Source organism: Podarcis erhardii (genome assembly GCF_964252035.2).
Source record: "Podarcis erhardii genome assembly, chromosome: 17".
NCBI classification, from domain to species: domain Eukaryota; kingdom Metazoa; phylum Chordata; class Lepidosauria; order Squamata; family Lacertidae; genus Podarcis; species Podarcis erhardii.
The window spans coordinates 3,315,265-3,331,948 of NC_138515.1; the positions used below are offsets into that span (position 1 = coordinate 3,315,265).

At 47.1% G+C, this 16,684-nt stretch overlaps 2 protein-coding genes across 4 annotated transcripts; one reads left to right on the plus strand and one right to left on the minus strand.

The window, feature by feature from the left end:
• Positions 1-355: 355 nt before the first annotated feature.
• LOC309331944 (uncharacterized protein) lies at positions 356-4,107 on the minus strand (the record flags this gene model as incomplete). The annotated part of the gene is made up of 2 exons (XM_081844533.1): positions 3,810-4,107; positions 356-2,164 (listed from the first exon to the last, which is right to left on the minus strand). Exons 1-2 carry the CDS (start codon positions 3,993-3,995, stop codon positions 356-358), a joined length of 1,995 nt encoding a protein of 664 aa, XP_081700659.1. The 5' UTR covers positions 3,996-4,107.
• A 215-nt stretch (positions 4,108-4,322) lies between these two features.
• Positions 4,323-12,582, plus strand: TAFAZZIN (tafazzin, phospholipid-lysophospholipid transacylase). 3 transcript variants are annotated; one of them, XM_081844564.1, is made up of 11 exons: positions 4,323-4,433; positions 6,843-6,995; positions 8,382-8,510; positions 8,807-8,852; positions 9,075-9,160; positions 9,583-9,663; positions 9,813-9,854; positions 9,934-9,996; positions 10,842-10,894; positions 11,048-11,125; positions 11,926-12,582. In XM_081844564.1, the coding sequence occupies exons 2-11, from the start codon at positions 6,887-6,889 to the stop codon at positions 12,025-12,027; spliced, it is 789 nt and encodes a 262-aa protein (XP_081700690.1). In that variant the 5' UTR covers positions 4,323-4,433; positions 6,843-6,886; the 3' UTR covers positions 12,028-12,582. The 3 variants fall into 3 exon arrangements, with proteins under 3 accessions (XP_081700690.1, XP_081700689.1, XP_081700688.1); XM_081844563.1 differs by lacking the exon at positions 4,323-4,433 and adding an exon at positions 5,146-5,357 and having other exon boundaries at positions 6,849-6,995; XM_081844562.1 differs by lacking the exon at positions 4,323-4,433 and adding an exon at positions 5,147-5,348 and having other exon boundaries at positions 6,849-6,995.
• Positions 12,583-16,684: the final 4,102 nt, after the last annotated feature.

The window sequence follows — 16,684 nt, forward strand, 5'->3', positions numbered from 1 at the left end:
AATGTAAAGCTATGATTTATTATGATAAAGTATCAAGATAAATGCAAAAAGGGTAAGAACTTGCTGAAACAACTATTGAACTAGAATACAAAAGAGGGAGATGTGAGGAGGTCAGGGAAATAAGTAAATGAAAGACAAGATATGGAAAGATTGAAATGTTTTTAATTGCTTTTTTATTTTATTTTTGTACTTTGTATTTCTTTTTGTTTTCTTTTTCTCTTTTTTCATTTTTGTAATTCTCTTGAAACTTTAATAAATATTATTATTAAAAAAAAGAGATGAGTATGAGAGTTGCCGTCCAACAACATATGGAGGGCACCATGTTGACTCTAGGCCACTGCTCTATGGACATATATCATACAAGAAACTGGGAATTTTTCTGCAACAACATCATCATCTCTAACACATCATCCTGAAGGGAGGCCATTTTGGGCCCCAGGATTTGTCCATTGTGGCAGAACAGTTTTTCTACAGGAGCAGAATTTGTCAGAGTGGTGTTGAATTTGATAAAAAGCTTGGCGATGGCTGGGTATCTTTTCAGTTGCCTCAGCTCATGCGATGGATCGCTGAGGAACTGTATCCCAATATTCCTTAATGCAGACTCAGCTGCCGCCACCCCCTGATCATCAAAGCCATAAAAATCGTCGGCAGCTTTCACTGCTGCGGCTTGACTGTCAGCCTTCGATGACAGAGTGTCACAGCGGAGCAGCTCCCGTAAGAAAAGCTCCTGAGCGATCTTCTTATCATCTTGACTTTGCAGCCAACGCAATTTAAAAAATGGATGTGATACAGAAGCAATGACTAGTGGCTTTGTCTTTTTACTACTTACGGCGGTGTCAAAGGTCAGCATGTGCCCAAACTGCTTCTGAAGCTCCCCTTTCAGTGCATCTGCCAGGCAAGAAGTGTATTTTGGAGACACCGACTCAAGTCGGCTGTTTAACACAAGCACCATGGGCAGGACAGCACCGCAGAAAGACTCAATGGCCTCTTCTGTCTGAAGTTTGTCAAGTGCTGTAGCAATCGGAGACATCACCTCCAACCACTCCCCTAAGAACTCCAGCTCCAGGTTGGTAAATTTTGGAAGCTGGAGGCAGGCCATTATGAGATTCACCGTGCCCCGCATGTCGTATATGCGGCAAAAGCTGTCAAACTCAGAATTCCATATGGAGGCCGGTTTGGGGAGAGACTTTCCAAGGGCGTAATTAACAAGCTCTGCATTTTTCAGGCTATCTTGGGAAACATTCCTTAAAGCACAACATTTGCTTGCCACACTCTGGAAAAGGTGCCTGTATGGAGGGTTGGTGGCCAGCGCTCTGGAAACAGCTGTTGCAGCCACAAAGCTGAGTGTGCAGGAAAAGCAGGCCACGCGGGGTGGCAAGTAGAAGAGGTCGGAAGAATCAACAGTGTCGCTTGACAAGGCTTCATAAATGCGCACGTTGACACAGGCATCAGCATCCGGGGGATTCACTTGCTTCTCCACATCATTCCCCTCTTGCTGGTCCAAGCTATCCTCCAGCTGCTCTTTGGATCCAGAGAACAGCTGAAAGGTTTTCTGGAAATGGTTCCTGTTGTCCGTGACAATGTGTGTTATTTTTGTGGAGTCCAAATCATACTGCGAATGGATCTCAGTCAGCACAGAAGCAAGCTTGCTGTAGGAACATGGCCCAGAAAAGCGTCGGAAGCTCAAGGCAGCAGATTCTCTTGTCAAGCTAGCTGAATTGATCCAGTGACATGTGACACCCACATAACTTTGCCCCTGATGCATCCACACATCTGCAGTTGTACAAACATAAGAAACTGAGTCCAATTTCCTTTTAATTTTTTCAAGAACCAAGGAATACTGTCTTGCAAGGTTGTTCCGTAAGGTTTCTGTAGAAGTGACTGCAGCACTGGGAATAATCCCTTTAATCAAAGTGTGGAAGCCACTTCCGTCGACAATCGACAAGGGAAGCATATCAGTGATGAGAAAATTGAGAATTAGTTGATCCAGGTTTTCTTTGGATAAAGACTGATCACAGAGCTGATACTGTGAGTAAGGGTCCCAATGAGGCTCACTGTATTTTGGAATTTTCTCAGAAACTTTTAACATGCCACTACCAATTTGTTTGCAATGGATATTTTTCCTTTTGTGCATCAGCTTCAGATATTTTTCTCCATGGATTCTCTACAACAGAGGAGAACTATTTCAGTCAGTGCTATAGGATATAGAAATTATTATGGGAATCATACAGAAATATATAAATGCTTGTCACATGCAAAAGTACTGACAGACCTGATGAATTGCTCAGTGGCCTGTGGAGTCAGGATCTCACAGATATTGGGAGGAATTTAACATAGCACTAAGGAAATCAGCACAAACATTTCTGCTTGCTTGATGGAATCAACTCCCCTCTCCTCCCACCACACCTCATGTGCTGTTCTGGGGATTCTCCCAATCCCAACCTAAGCCAATGGGGGTTGAAGGGGAGGAAAGTCCCATTGCACTAGCAGAGTCCTTATGTGAATATCCACCCATTAGTTAAATCAAGCTGCTTTATTTTTCTTTTAAAATATCCAGCCTCCATAACCTTACAGAGAAATTTGCAAGAATGCTGCCAAATTGTTAAACGAAAAAAAGCAAAGAAGCTAAAAATTAATAACCTTGCTAAAAATTAATTTTAAGTAAAAATAAATTCTTTTTATAATAATTTCTGATTTTAAGGTATGCTTTTTGCAAAGTCTCTTAGCTATGACAACCGATTAGAATCAACATATTCAGAGGCAGTATATCTCTGAATACCAAATGGGAATACCAAATGGGCATAAAAAATTTGGGGTGGGTACTTTTCCACTCATCTTATGCCCTTTCCTGAATCATCTGGCAGGCCTTCCCAAACAGAATGATGGTTTCCTATGGACCTTTGGCTGGAGCCACTAAACCATGTGATGACGGGACCAGTGACCCTCCAGAGGACATCAAACTCTCATCACCCTCAGTCACCATGGCCGGTGGTCAGGAATGATGGGAGCTGTGGTTCAACAACACTTGGAGGTCCACAGCTTCCCTATCCCTGCAAGATTCTTCTTATGTTCTAAGCATCTCCTGTTTCATGATTATTATTTTAAAGTAAGATCACCTAAAGGCAATAAATTTATCTGCTGTAGTTTGGCATTTGATGTGTATGAAAATATGCACTGAAAATATTTCAATGTGGTTCTCCAACGTGATGTGCTATCTCTTCTTCAGTCCAAGACTAGGATCCTTGAGGACTGGAGAGGTCAACCACAATTTGTGGAATCAGGTGATGTAAGAGTCCAGAGTCCACTCCTTGCAATGCAGAGTAGTCTTTATTTAGCCTGGGGGCAGGGAACTTGTGGCTCTCCAGATCTTGCTGGATTACAGCTCCCACCATGCTTGACCACTCACTGGTCATGTTGGCTTGGGGATGATGAAAGTAGTCCAACACCACCTGGAGAGCCACCTGGAGAGTAGACATCAGCAACTGCAGGAGGGCCATGGCCTGAATCTGATCTATTGAGGACGACCAAGGTTGCTTGAACGCGCGCACTCGAACCAGGCGACATCGAGGTCCGAAACAAGATGCTGCCGCGCGCGGGGGTGGCTAATAACGGCAAAGCGCTCCTGAGCATAAGAAGCGGCCCTGAAGCGCACGGAGCACCTGAGCCGCCATCCCTTTTGCACGATTGCACGGGGAGTTTGCATGCCGGTCGTGCCCACGGGGGCTCCCGGATCGCTCCTCTTAAACCTATCTGCAAATGGGGCTGGCTCACGTGCGAACGCGTAGGGGCCCTTTGCTGCCATTCTGTACCTGCACGTGCTTGGTGAAATTGGATGGCGCCTTGTGCTGCCCTCGGATGGTCTTCCTCTTGTGCCTGCACAGGCTGCAAACTGCCTGGATGAAGTTCCCGTCGTCTTCCACGACCTCGGAGAAGTACGTCCTCACGACGATGGGCAGCGCTTTGCTCTCGGGTTCCGCCGCTGCAGAAGAAGACATGCCGGCGGCTTCCGAGGTCGTGCACGGCTCCGGGACTGATGAATGGGAATCGGGGCACGGGGAAGCCTTCAGCGGCCACCCGGAGAGGGCTTCTAGCCCCGCGAGGGCATGCGTCAACCCTAATGCGGCTGCCGGGAAATGTAGTCCTTTGCCAAACGTTTCACGCCGGTGCGTTTCTTTTTCACCTTCACAATAAGAGAGACCATTATTTGCTGCCGTTTGGACGCTCACGAGCTACATCCAGTCGCGCTTTCGGCTTCAACGCATTTCCATAGGGAAAAGGATTTGCACGTGGCGAGATGAGATTCAGTTATAAATCGCCATCATCACTTTTTATTTGCATATCACCTTTCTGGGTTGCTATACACAAGGGGCTTTACAAGCTGAAGAAGCAACAACACGTACCGCACATCTTATAACAAATCCGATCCGATCCAAGTAAGTCAAAGTTATGACTTGAAATAAACAACATACAAAACAAAGTAATATTCAGTGATCTATTACATTAAATAAAGGTTGCAATTCTACGCACGCTTTTCTGGGAGTAGCTCTTTGAAAACGTGCCCCAGGATTGCGCCGTGAGTCTCCTGAAACAAAGCAAGTCCCTTTCAGTAACATCGCGCTGTTAAAGGGCGCCGTTAAAAGGTGCCAAATATAGGGACATTGCACATGGAATATTGTGTTTCCTCCCATTTAAAATGGGATAAAATGGGACACACAGAGAGAGAAGGAATACAATATGAAAGGGGGCAGCATGTTTTAAGCGAGCTCAGCCAGCTCTTTTTTAACCCATAAGGAAGTTCCTAATCTAAGAACAAAAGCCTGTCCTGTCTGTTTCTGTTCTGTTTGTCTTTCAAAATGCCGGAGTTCTCCACTCGTATCATAAAACAAGGCGGGGGGAGGTTCATTATTCGTGATTATGCCTCACTAAATTCAAGGAGGATATTTCCCACTTTTAACTCCCAAGGCGAGGCGAATAGGGATCCCACCATAGAGATGCCACGGGGTAGAGCGACACTGCTGCCCAATGGGCCGCCTTCAACATTTAGCGGAAGCTTCGATCGTGCGCGTCACTCTGAAACACCATCTGGTTCCGAGGCCTTGCCGGAAAGCGCGCGCGCGTCCCTCGAGTAGCCTTTTGCGACAGTTCACGACCGCTAAGTGTCCGAGAACGCTTTACGACCCTCTGTTCCTGATTACGCCTCTCTTATTAAAATAAAAATAAATAAATAAATAAAAAATATTTACGTGGGAAGAGAGTTTGCAAAACTGGGGCGCTTTAGGGCCGAGCTGCTTCTTTCTCGCCGCGATAAGAAAGAAGAGGAGTTTGAAGGCAGCTAGCAGGAGCCGGAGGTGAGTGGGGTGCAATGGGGAGGCGCGGGGAGGAGGCGCGGGGGGCGGACGGAGGCGCCGCCTGCCTCCCGCTTCATTCCCGGCGTCTGGCACCCGCCTCCCCCGGCGCCGAGGTGGGGAAGCGGCCCCTGTTGGGTTTCTGGGCCTTGCGGAAACCGGCCGGCAGAGGCTGCTTGGTAGGGACGGGCGAGGGAAGGGGGCTCCCCGACCCCCAGGCAGAGAGAGGCGCCAAGGCAAAGGTCGGACCCTCCCTCTTCTCCAGGGGATGGAGAGAAGCCGACCTGGCCTTCCGATTTCATCCCGGAACGTCCCTTAGGAATGTTCCCTTAGGACAGGGGGGCCCAAACTATTTTAAAAGGGGGGCAGATTGTTTTTAAGATTGAAGTTGTTGAGGTTTTTTGCAGGGTTTTACCCCAGGAGATGAACTGTCACAGGGACCGGATCAGGCCCCCCAAATGGACTCTGGACATGCTGCCTTAGGATGTCCCTCTTTCCATGGGAGAGATGTGGGAGGGTATCAGGGCGCAGGTGGGGAGCAGTGGGCTTGGGGGTGGAGAGCACCTGGTGGGTGGCTGCCTGCCTGCTTGCTGCAAGAGGAGGAGGTGAAGGCTGGTAGAAAGGGAGAAGAGGACTGAGGGATTCGGTGCATCTTTCCTTACACCTCTGTATGCACACGGGAAGAAGATTCGGCTCACAAAAGAAATTACCAAGATTTCTAGAATTCTGATGTGTTTTTAGTTTATTCCTGGTTTTTATTTTTTGAATGTTTTATTTTCTTTAAAAAATAGTTTTATTGTACTGTTCTTTTTGTAAACCACTTCAAGGCTTTTTCTACACTGAAGAAGTGAAATAAATAACTATGACCAAAAGCGCAATAAATATCCACCTAAAACTTTTGAGAGCCACTTCTTGAGTTTGTGTTGCTCAGATTGCTCCTCTGATTAGAGGACCAATTTAAAAAAGAATGGGTGCATCAGGGATGAAGGGTAGAAAGGCGGCATTTCCTCAAAATACTTCTCAAAATTACCACTTCTCTCCAAGCTTTCATTCACAGTATATTTGTATTTAATGTGTATAGTAAAATCCCTGCACCACTAACTAGTGATCTTTGCCACCCTTTCACACCCCTACCTCAAAACTAATTTTTCTAGATCTGGGGTAAAACAACACAACAGAGGTGCTTTAGTAATCGTTTTTGCTGGGTGTGGACTTGCAACAGCAGTTTCTCAATTTCTATAGGGTTGGCCCACATAACTTCAGTTACAGCCTCTCTGCTTCTCATCATTGCACTGTTCTGCTTAATCCTGTTGTTTAGCCTCATCACTTTTTTCTTTTTTTAAATGTGGTGACAGCCCTCAGGCAGAGGTGAGACGGCAGGATGTGATGGCTCCACCTGCAAGTTGCAACACAACCTGGGCAGGGGAGAGGACTACATACCAAGAGCCGTAGGCAAATGTGATAGGTTGCAAAGCAATCTGCTGTTCTCTTTGGCAGGGACAGCTGACACACTTACCTCAAGGATTGCCAGGGATGGGAAGATGCCCCTTGAGGTGAAATGGCCTTTTCCCCGGGCCCCACATCTGCCCTGGACCTTGGCCAGCAGGGTGGTCATGGGCTTGGTGGGCACCTACAGCTGCTTCTGGACCAGTGAGTACCTGTAACTTCTGCCCCTACACAGCTAGTGTCACAAAAGGGACAAAAAGAGTTCATGGCAGGGTGTGCAGAAATGCTTGACGGCATTGCCATTTAGGCTCCCTGGAAGACTGCAAGAGACTCATGCTGTTCCTGGAGCTCAGGAAGACATGTGGAGATTCCTTAGAATCTTAATATTGTAGAAGTGGAAAGGATCCTGAGGTTTTGACTCGCTTCTGCTGGGCAGGGAAATGAAGACTGAGCTCTTGGGGTCAGAACTAGATTAGTGACAGGGGTGGGCATAGGGCGGGGAACCTATTTCCACCTGAGGGCCAAATTGTCTCTTGGGCAAACTTCTGGGGGCCATATGCCAGTGGTGGGTGGAGCCAGAAGCAAAAGTGGGTGGAACAAGAGAGGACTCTTGCCTTTGTGTAATAGGTTACGTTTCACCTGAGCAGGAGCCAGAGGCTTCTATACAAGCACCTCTCCATTCAGGCAAGCAAGAGACAAAATCTCTCAGGAAGGAGGGTGAAAAGAAGGGCTCAGAAGTGGTACACCCAGAGGAGAGTTTTGAGGCCAGATAGGGAGACCTGGAAGGCCACAATCTGGCCCTGGACTTGTTATAGGAGAAGAGAGAGGATCTGGTGAATGCAAAGCCAGTGAGGGAGCTGTCCGTGTGCTCCACTTGTTTACATATCTTGGCCTCTCCCTCTGCTTTATAGCCACTCAGTCTTGCCTGAGGGCAACCAGAACCCAGAACTTTGTATTAAGCTAGGTCTTCTGTTTTCCCCATTTCTCCCCATCCCATGCCCCTAATGAGAGCTGTTGTAGTTCTTCTCTGCCAAGAGCTTGCTAGGTATCTTTAGGCAACCCATCCACTACTGGCACTCTGGCAATGGTGGATGTAACAATATTGGCCTTGCAAGGTTGTTTCAAGGTTGTTGTAGCAAAACAATGTGTGCATCTCAGTGGGGCAGCTTGCACTCTAAGTGCAGAGTGTCCCACGTTCAATTCTTGGCATCTCCAGGCATGTCTGGGAAAGACCCCTGAACCCAGGAACCAGACAATTCTGCTGCCAGGCCGTGTAGCCAAGACCAAGGCAGCTTCCTATGTGAACTGTGTGTAATGCTTTGAATGGACTTAACCATCCTGGGGTCCTTTACCTTTACATTTACCTAATGCTTTGCTCAAAACTGCCATATGACTGCTAAATATGGAAAGCCACAAATTATTGCAGCTATCCATTGTTATTAATGGTTAGATAGATCACTGGGAACCTTGACAGATCGATCTATCTTGCTCCAGTCTGAATTCGAGCCTAGGAACTCCTCAGCCTTTCTCTCTACGCTCTCTTTGTACCTTTGCTGTCACTGAGCTGTCTTTTTGCTCTCCCACTTTCAGGGTATATGAACCAGCTGAATGTCCATAACATAGAAGTACTGTATGAACTTATTGAGAAGCGCCAGAAAGGCATCCCTCTTTTGACGGTCTGCAACCACCAGTCCTGCATGGATGATCCACACCTGTGGGGTAGGGTACTAGAAGGGAAGTGCTGCCACCTGGTGGATGGGAAGGGGAAGGTATTGCTTTTTTCTTCTGTTTGAGAAACCAGGCCCATCACCTTCCTGAGGTCTGGAGCACAGTGAGCAAAAATGGGTGCTCTCCCCCCCCCCACTCCCTTGGGACCTTCATGAAGGAGGCTTAACTTGTCTATCTTAAGGATGAACCCCAAGCCTGACTCCTGTGTGTGTAGCATTTTCCTGCATTAGCTATGGTAGATTTAATTTGGATTGTTCCCTGTATTAATGTAGTTGTGCCTCCCCCAGGGATCCTGAAATTACGGCACGTCTGGAACTTGCAGAAAATGCGCTGGTAAGTACTGGGAAAGGTGGTTATTCCCTGTGAGGAAGGAATGAGCTGAGATCTACAGGGATAGGGCGGTATACAAATTGAATAAATAAAAATAAAAGCTCCTGGGTGTTTGTAGGGCTGCCCATCATATTCAGTTTGAGCTCCCAAGGTTTTGGAGAGCCCAGATGAAAACTTGGCTGAGCATGTTGTGACGTGGTTTTAACAGTCTTTGTGCTCTCCCAGGACCCCAACAGCTGCAGACATCTGCTTCACCAAGGAGCTGCATTCCCGTTTCTTCAGCCTTGGGCGATGTGTACCTGTCTGTCGTGGTAAGCAGATGGTTTGCTTAATAGACATGGGGCAGGCAAGCAGCTCTTGGGTTATAAATGGGGTGGTTGTCCAGACAAGGCTTGGGCCATGGACAGCTGTACCAAATCCAGGCCTGAGAAGTAATTCACTTACTCAGTTTGAAGCCTTGTGCCTCCATTTCTCCCAGCCTCTATTTTCCAGCTGACATGTGTAAAATGGGAATAATAGTGGCTTATCAACAAGAATGCTGTGAAGAAAAAGATTTTTAATTGCTTTGCAAATGAAAAGAGTTCTTATTAAGCATCACTCTTAAAGGCAAAAATCTGTTTTCTTTTCAATACTTATGACTTGTCTAGGCATGGTGAGAGAATGTTCTGGTTAGGGCTGCATGAGCCCTCCGTGCGGGATTGAACTGCCATTAATCTGTTCATTCTTCCTGCAGGAGATGGAGTCTATCAGAAAGGCATGGACTACATTCTTGAGAAGCTCAACCATGGAGACTGGGTTCACGTGTTCCCAGAAGGTAGGTAGCAATGCTTGGAAGTGGTTCTGTGAGCCACTGGGGCTGGGGGTGGCAGATAGATATAGGTGTGGTGGTGATATTGTTTGCTTCAGAGGCTAACCTACATTGCCCACCAATTGCCCTAACTGTTCTCCATCTTCCTCTTCCAGGCAAAGTAAACATGACTCAGGAATTCATGCGCTTCAAATGGGGTAGGTATTTTTTAGTAGGAGAGGAGCATTCTGGGACCATTTCATCCTCTCTAACTCCCCTTCCTCTTATTTCTTCCAGGCATTGGGCGTCTTCTGGCTGAATGCCGCCTTCACCCCATTATACTGCCACTCTGGCATGTAGGTGAGACCTGAATCAGGAGAGGGACAAGGTCTGATGTTAGGCAGGTGGCAATGGCATAGGTAGAGGATATAAGGGTTCTCAGATTTCTGGTGGAATAGGACACTTGTCTTCCTTTAAGATCTGTGCAGAAAGGTTGATTTTGGCAGGCGCCAGATTTCCCACCCAAGGGTGCTTCCAAAGGCAATGCCCAAAGTGTGCACAAGGAAGGCTGGCAGAATGTGACACAAACTCTCCATCTTACTTTCCAAACCAACATTTTGTATTTCAGAAGTAGTTTAGTGAGAATATTGAGATTCAGGATGCGGGACTGGGTTGTGAAAAACCAGCATGACCTTTTCTTCTCACTTGATGCTGGAGGGTACCCTGGAACAAGTAACTCCTCCCTTCTACTTCCAGAGGTAGCTCTATTTAAACCTTGCTCTCTGAAGTGGGAGGAGCCTCTCCCAATTTTCTTCTCTGCCGCTGCTGAGTGAGCCGGGGCTCCACACACAACTCCAACATTTATCTAGCACATGATTTTTATTTTTTTATCTTTGGTAAAATCTTACAAATATAAAAACTGTTAAAGCCAGGTATTAAAAAAAAAATAGAATTTAAACACATGTCAATTTCTACTTTGTCTGAATAGGCTGTATGTCTAACCTACTTGCATAATTCACATGGAATGCTATGAATTTAGTAGTGGAGGCTCTTTTCAGGTCCTGCTAAAATGATCCCTTCTGTACAGCTATTAAATACACAGGAATCCTATTCCATTTTGTCATTTTTTATATATATGGCTTATGATGGGGCTGGGATCAAAACTAACTGTTTGTGTTGTTGTTTCCCTCGCTCCATCTCCCTAGGAATGAACGATGTACTCCCCAATGCACCCCCATACGTGCCCCGTGCTGGGCAGGTGAGTGTTGGAGATGGGAAGAGGCGCTCCTAGCATTGCAGACGGGAGTGGCAGGGGATTCTAAGTCACCAGCAAGTTGAGGACTTGTGCAAGTAAAGCAGTTTGCCTCCCTTGTTACCTGTTTGCTCATGGTGCCTTTTCTTCTTGTTACAGAAGATCACCGTGCTAATTGGGAAGCCATTCAGTGCCCGTCCACTGCTGGAGCACCTGCGGGCAGAGAACAAATCAGCGGTGAGTGCAAAGTAGGGAAGAAATAGGATGGCTGATCATTAAGGGCTTGACATGCCGCACTGATGGGTTCAGAGCTGGATTCATCCTTAAGGTTCATTCTCTATAGAATTGGGCACTGCATTGCAGGGATGAGCAGTTACAAATTTCCCCCCAATGAGGGAAGACTGTGTGCCAAGCCTGCTTCTTATGTTAGCCTTTCATAAGAACATAAAAGAGCCCAGTGGCCCATCTAGGGCACCATTCTGTTCTCACAGTGGGTGGCCAGATGCCATGAGTGCAACAGGACTCTGCCCACCTGCCATTCTCAGCAACCTCTGGCAGTGGAGGCAAAACACAGCCATTGTGGCTGTCATATGATTCCCTGAAACATGGGGCTATTCCTTTTTATAATACAATTGGAAACCAACAGCCATCTTTCTAGGAGAATGATGATGGGAATAAGTAAGACTGATCTGCTAAGAGAAGCAGAAGTATTTATCAGCTGTTGAAGATATGATGAGTTCAGGCTGGCATTGATGGGAATGGGAGAGACTGGGGGGGGGCCCCTCAAGCTTTGCCTACCTGGCTGATTTATAAATTGGTCCACCTTAGCTGCATGATGATTTTATCATTTATGTGTCAAGAGTCTTTGAGATCCCAAACGATGGCTTAGGTTGGGCCCCAGGCTTGTGCATTTGTTTGAACTGGAGGTGGGGAATAGTTCTTGGGATACACCTGCTCCTGGTGTACCCATCCGCACATAGGCGGAGAGCTGGCGTGTGTTGCATGGACTTGCTGACTACGGCTCCTTGTGCTTGCAGATGGAGATGCGGAAAGCATTGACTGATTTCATTCAGGAGGAGATCCAGGCACTGAAGGACCAGGCCGAGAGACTGCATCAGACTTTCAAGCTTCAGGGCTAGCGATGTGAACAGGATGAGCATCAGAAGCTCTTCCACCAAAGCATGGATTGTGCAGTCCTGTGCGGCACGATGCATGGACTACCTCTGACGTTCCCACTTTGCCACCTGTTGCCCATGCCACGCCACAAGTGGACTGGCATTGCATGTAGAGAGATGGATGAAGGCTCTCTGCGTACCTCATGGAGCCCCACCCCCACCCGTGTGTCTCACGCTCTGTTGTTGTGCTTCCTCCCGAAGGGAGGGGAGAAACACAGAAAGACTATTGACCGTGGAGTTCCCTGTGACCAGAAGCAGAGGTGCTGGAAGGAGCTTGGGCCCAGACTGGCAGCTGTGGGTGATGGATGTACAGGACCAAGGGGAGGAGCTAGGGAGGGGACGGTAAAGCAGGCTCCGCCCCTCCTTGCAGTGACCCCTTTTTGCACCAGCCTGCATTGCTTAGTGGGGGCTGGAAAGGATCGGTGATTGATTCCGTCAGTTCTCTCCTTTTTTGTAGAATATTGGCCCCAATGTGGATTTTATACTTGGCAATTTTCCAGTAAATGATTTTAAACCCTGCTGCAGCCTGTGCTGAGTTCTTCTGGTGGCTGGGAGGAGGGTAGGACTGGCGATGGCTCTCTGCACATGCTGTTCTTTGTTCAGAAAGAGACACATGCAAAGGATGCCTCATGCTGCCTTTTCTTCTTGTTACAGAAGATCACCATGCTAATTGGGAAGCCATTCAGTGCCCGTCCACTGTTTATATCAGTTTATATCAGTTCGTCTCTATTTATAGGAGCCTTTCCCAGCCAGGTGGCTGATGGGATTTGTAGTGTAAAACATTTAGAGGATGCCAGGCTGAGGAAGGGATGCGGGTGGTGCTGTGGTCTAAACCACAGAGCCTAGGGCTTGCTGATCAGAAGGTCGGCGGTTCGAATCCCCGCGACAGGGTGAGCTCCCGTTGCTCAGTCCCTGCTCCTGCCAACCTAGCAGTTCGAAAGCACGTCAAAGTGCAAGTAAGTAGGTACCGCTCCGGTGGGAAGGTAAACGGCGTTTCTGTGTGCTGCTCTGGTTCGCCAGAAGCAGCTTAGTCATGCTGGCCACATGACCCAGAAGCTGTCTGCGGACAAACGCCAGCTCCCTTGGCCTATAGAGCGAGATGTGCGCCGCGACCCCAGAGTCGTCCGCGGCTGGACCTAACGGTCAGGGATACCTTTACCTTTTTAGGCTGAGGAAGGCTGTGGTTTACAGTGTCAAGGAAAATGCCTCCCTCCTGCTGACCAGAGGAGACATTGTGCTAGAAAGTTGTCAGGGCTTCTCTCTTCACTTGCATCTCTCTCTCTCTCTCTCTCTCTCTCTCTCTCTCTCTCTCTGTGGTGATTTAAGTGCCACACAGAACATACCCATTGCAATGTTACCTTGACTTATCACTTGACTTACCTTGACTTACCGCCAAGTGTGTCTGTGAGGGTGGTGGGACCGAGTGAAGGGCCTGCCCCGAAGATCTCAGAATCTAGGCAGGTTTGTATGAGGGAATACAGCCTTTCAGATAGTCTGGACTTCAAGCTGTATGGTGCTCTATAGGTCATAACCAGCCCTTTGAATTATAAGTGGAAACAGACCAGTAGGCAGTGGAGCTGTTCTATTATTGTTGTTGTTATTATTTTATTGATTAAATTTGTATACTGCCCCTGATCCGAAGATTACAGTTCACAACATTAAAATACAGATGAAAAAACAAAAAACATAATACAATAAAAGCGAAAGTAAACAAAAACAACAACTCCTAATAACCTCCCTCCCACGGACAGTTAAAGGCTGTAGGATGTTAATGAGCCAAAGGCTTGTTCGAAGAGATGTATTCACCTGGCACCTAAATAAATGTAATGAAGGTGCCAAGCGAGCCTCTCTGAGGAGAGTTTTCTAGCAAGGGAGCTGTGTTCTCCCTAGATAACCAGTTTGGTCAGTGTTACAGGAATTCTAAGGTCATATATATATATATATATATATATATATATATATATATTCATAAATGTACATGGCAAACACATACATAAGTATATAAACTACGTGTCTGAAATAGTACAGGAGAACAATCCTGAAGCCATTTTGACTCTCCTAAATTGACCTCAAATATTTCTCTGCAAGGAGGAAGGAAATGGGAAAAGCTTTCCAATTGTGTTTGGACTGTAGGGGCTTACACCTCCCTGCAAAAACAGTCTGGCAAGTATCTGTTAAGCTGAGCAAACTATCAATATGCGTAACACAGGGGTAGGCAACCTAAGGCCCATGGGCCAATCACCTCCTCAATCCGACCTGGGAATCGGCATGTTTTTACATGAGTAGAATGTGTCTTTTTATTTAAAATGCATCTCTAGGTTATTTGTGGAGCATAGGAATTTGTTCATTTCCCCCCCAAAAAAATATAGTCTGGCCCACCACATGGTCTGAGGGACAGTGGACTGGCCCACGGCTGAAAAAGGTTGCTGACCCCTGTTTTATATCATCTCTGTACAGCTCTCTACAGAACTAAGTACTGTATTTACCATCTTAAAAGAATGGCCAGGCTACCCAGAAAAGGCAATCAGATAAGGCATTACAATGGTACCTCTGGATGCGAACGGGATCCGTTCCAGAGCCCCGTTTGCATCCTGAAGAGAACACAACTCACGTGCACGGTTTGCGATTCGCCGCTTCCGCGCATGCACGTGACGGTCATTTTGATACCTGATACAGTCATACCTCGGGTTGAAGTCGCTTCAGGTTAAGCCTTTTTGGGTTGTGCTCCGTGGCGACCCGGAAGTAACGGAGCGCATTACTTCTGGGTTTCGCCGCTCGCGCATTCACTCAACGTGACATCACGTGCATGTGCAGAAGTAACCTGCACACGCGGGTTGCGTTTGCTTCAGGATGCGAATGGGGCTCCGGAACGGATCCCGTTCACATCCGGAGGTACTACTGTATGATGTTTTGGGGGGTGGTCTTGAGCTACAGGGTAGGCAGTTTCAAAAGTCTACATAAGAGCTTGCACACCAATGTTCAGGGTTCCTTTACTCCCTCCCAGTGTGGCGTGAGTGGCGGACCCTGTTGCAACAGTTTAATAAAGATCAGGCTTACTAGCTGTTTTGCTTCTCAGTATTCTCTGGTATTTTCTCCTACCGACCGAGAACCTACTGTATACGGGCTCTTGGATACCCCACCAGGGGAAAAGGAGCAGTTTTTTTCTTTTAACAGTCAGCGCGCTTGCCAAGGGCAGCCCCACATCGAGGGTGCTGCAGTAGAATCATAGAGTTGGAATCATAGAGTTGGAATCATAGAGTTGGAGGGTGCTGCAGTAGAATCATAGAGTCCAACCCCCTGCCAAGCAGGAAACACCATCAGAGCACTCCTGACATATGGTTGTCAAGCCTCTGCTTAAAGACCTCCAAAGAAGGAGACTCCACCACACTCCTTGGCAGCAAATTCCACTGTCAAACAGCTCACCGTCAGGAAATTCCTCCTAATGTTTAGGTGGAATCTTTTTTCTTGTAGTTTGGAACCATTGCTCCATGTCCGCTTCTCTGGAGCAGCAGAAAACAACCTTTCTCCCTCCTCTATGTGACATCCTTTTATATATTTGAACATGGCTATCATATCACCCCTTAACCTCCTCTTCTCCAGACTAAACATGCCCAGCTCCCTTAGCCGTTCCTCATAAGGCATCGTTTCCAGGCCTTTGACCATTTTGGTTGCCCTCCTCTGGACACGTTCCAGTTTGTCAGTGTCCTTCTTGAACTGTGGTGCCCAGAACTGGACACAGTACTCCAGGTGAGGTCTGACCAGAGCAGAATACAGTGGCACTATTACTTCCCTTGATCTAGATGCTATACTCCTATTGATGCAGCCCAGAATTGCATTGGCTTTTTTAGCTGCCGCGTCACACTGTTGGCTCATGTCAAGTTTGTGGTCAACCAAGACTCCTAGATCCTTTTCACATGTACTGCTCTCAAGCCAGGTGTCACCCATCTTGTATTTGTGCCTCTCGTTTTTTTTGCCCAAGTGCAATACTTTACATTTCTCTCTGTTAAAATTCATCTTGTTTGTTTTGGCCCAGTTCTCTAATCTGTCAAGGTCGTTTTGAAGTGTGATCCTGTCCTCTGGGGTGTTAGCCACCCCTCCCAGTTTGGTGTCATCTGCAAATTTGATCAGGATGCCCTTGAGTCCATCATCCAAGTCGTTGATAAAGATGTTGAATAAGACCGGGCCCAAGACAGAACCCTGTGGCACCCCACTAGTCACTCTTCTCCAGGATGAAGAGGAACCATTGATGAGTACCCTTTGGGTTCGGTCAGTCAGCCAGTTACAAATCCACTGAGTGGTAGCATAGTCAAGACTGCATTTTACCAGCTTCTTTACAAGAATATCATGGGGCACCTTGTCAAATGCCTTGCTGAAATCAAGGTAGGCTACACCCACTGCGTTCCCTTCATCTACCAGGCTTGTAATTCTGTCAAAAAACGAGATCAGGTTAGTCTGACATGACTTATTTTTCAGAAATCCATGCTGACTATTGGTGATCACAGCATTCCTTTCTAGGTGCTCACAGACTGTTTGCTTAATGATCTGCTCCAGAATCTTCCCTGGTATTGATGTCAGACTGACTGGGCGGTAATTATTTGGGTCCTCTCTTTTCCCTTTTTTT

Excerpts from the sequence above, each read along its gene's own strand:
- TAFAZZIN (XM_081844564.1), top strand. The coding sequence starts at position 6,887 with ATGCCCCTTGAGGTGAAATGGCCTTTTCCCCGGGCCCCACATCTGCCC. Across the intron at positions 9,997-10,841 it reads ACTGCCACTCTGGCATGTAG|GAATGAACGATGTACTCCCC; the intron begins GTGAGACCTGAA and ends CCATCTCCCTAG. Across the intron at positions 10,895-11,047 it reads ACGTGCCCCGTGCTGGGCAG|AAGATCACCGTGCTAATTGG; the intron begins GTGAGTGTTGGA and ends TTCTTGTTACAG.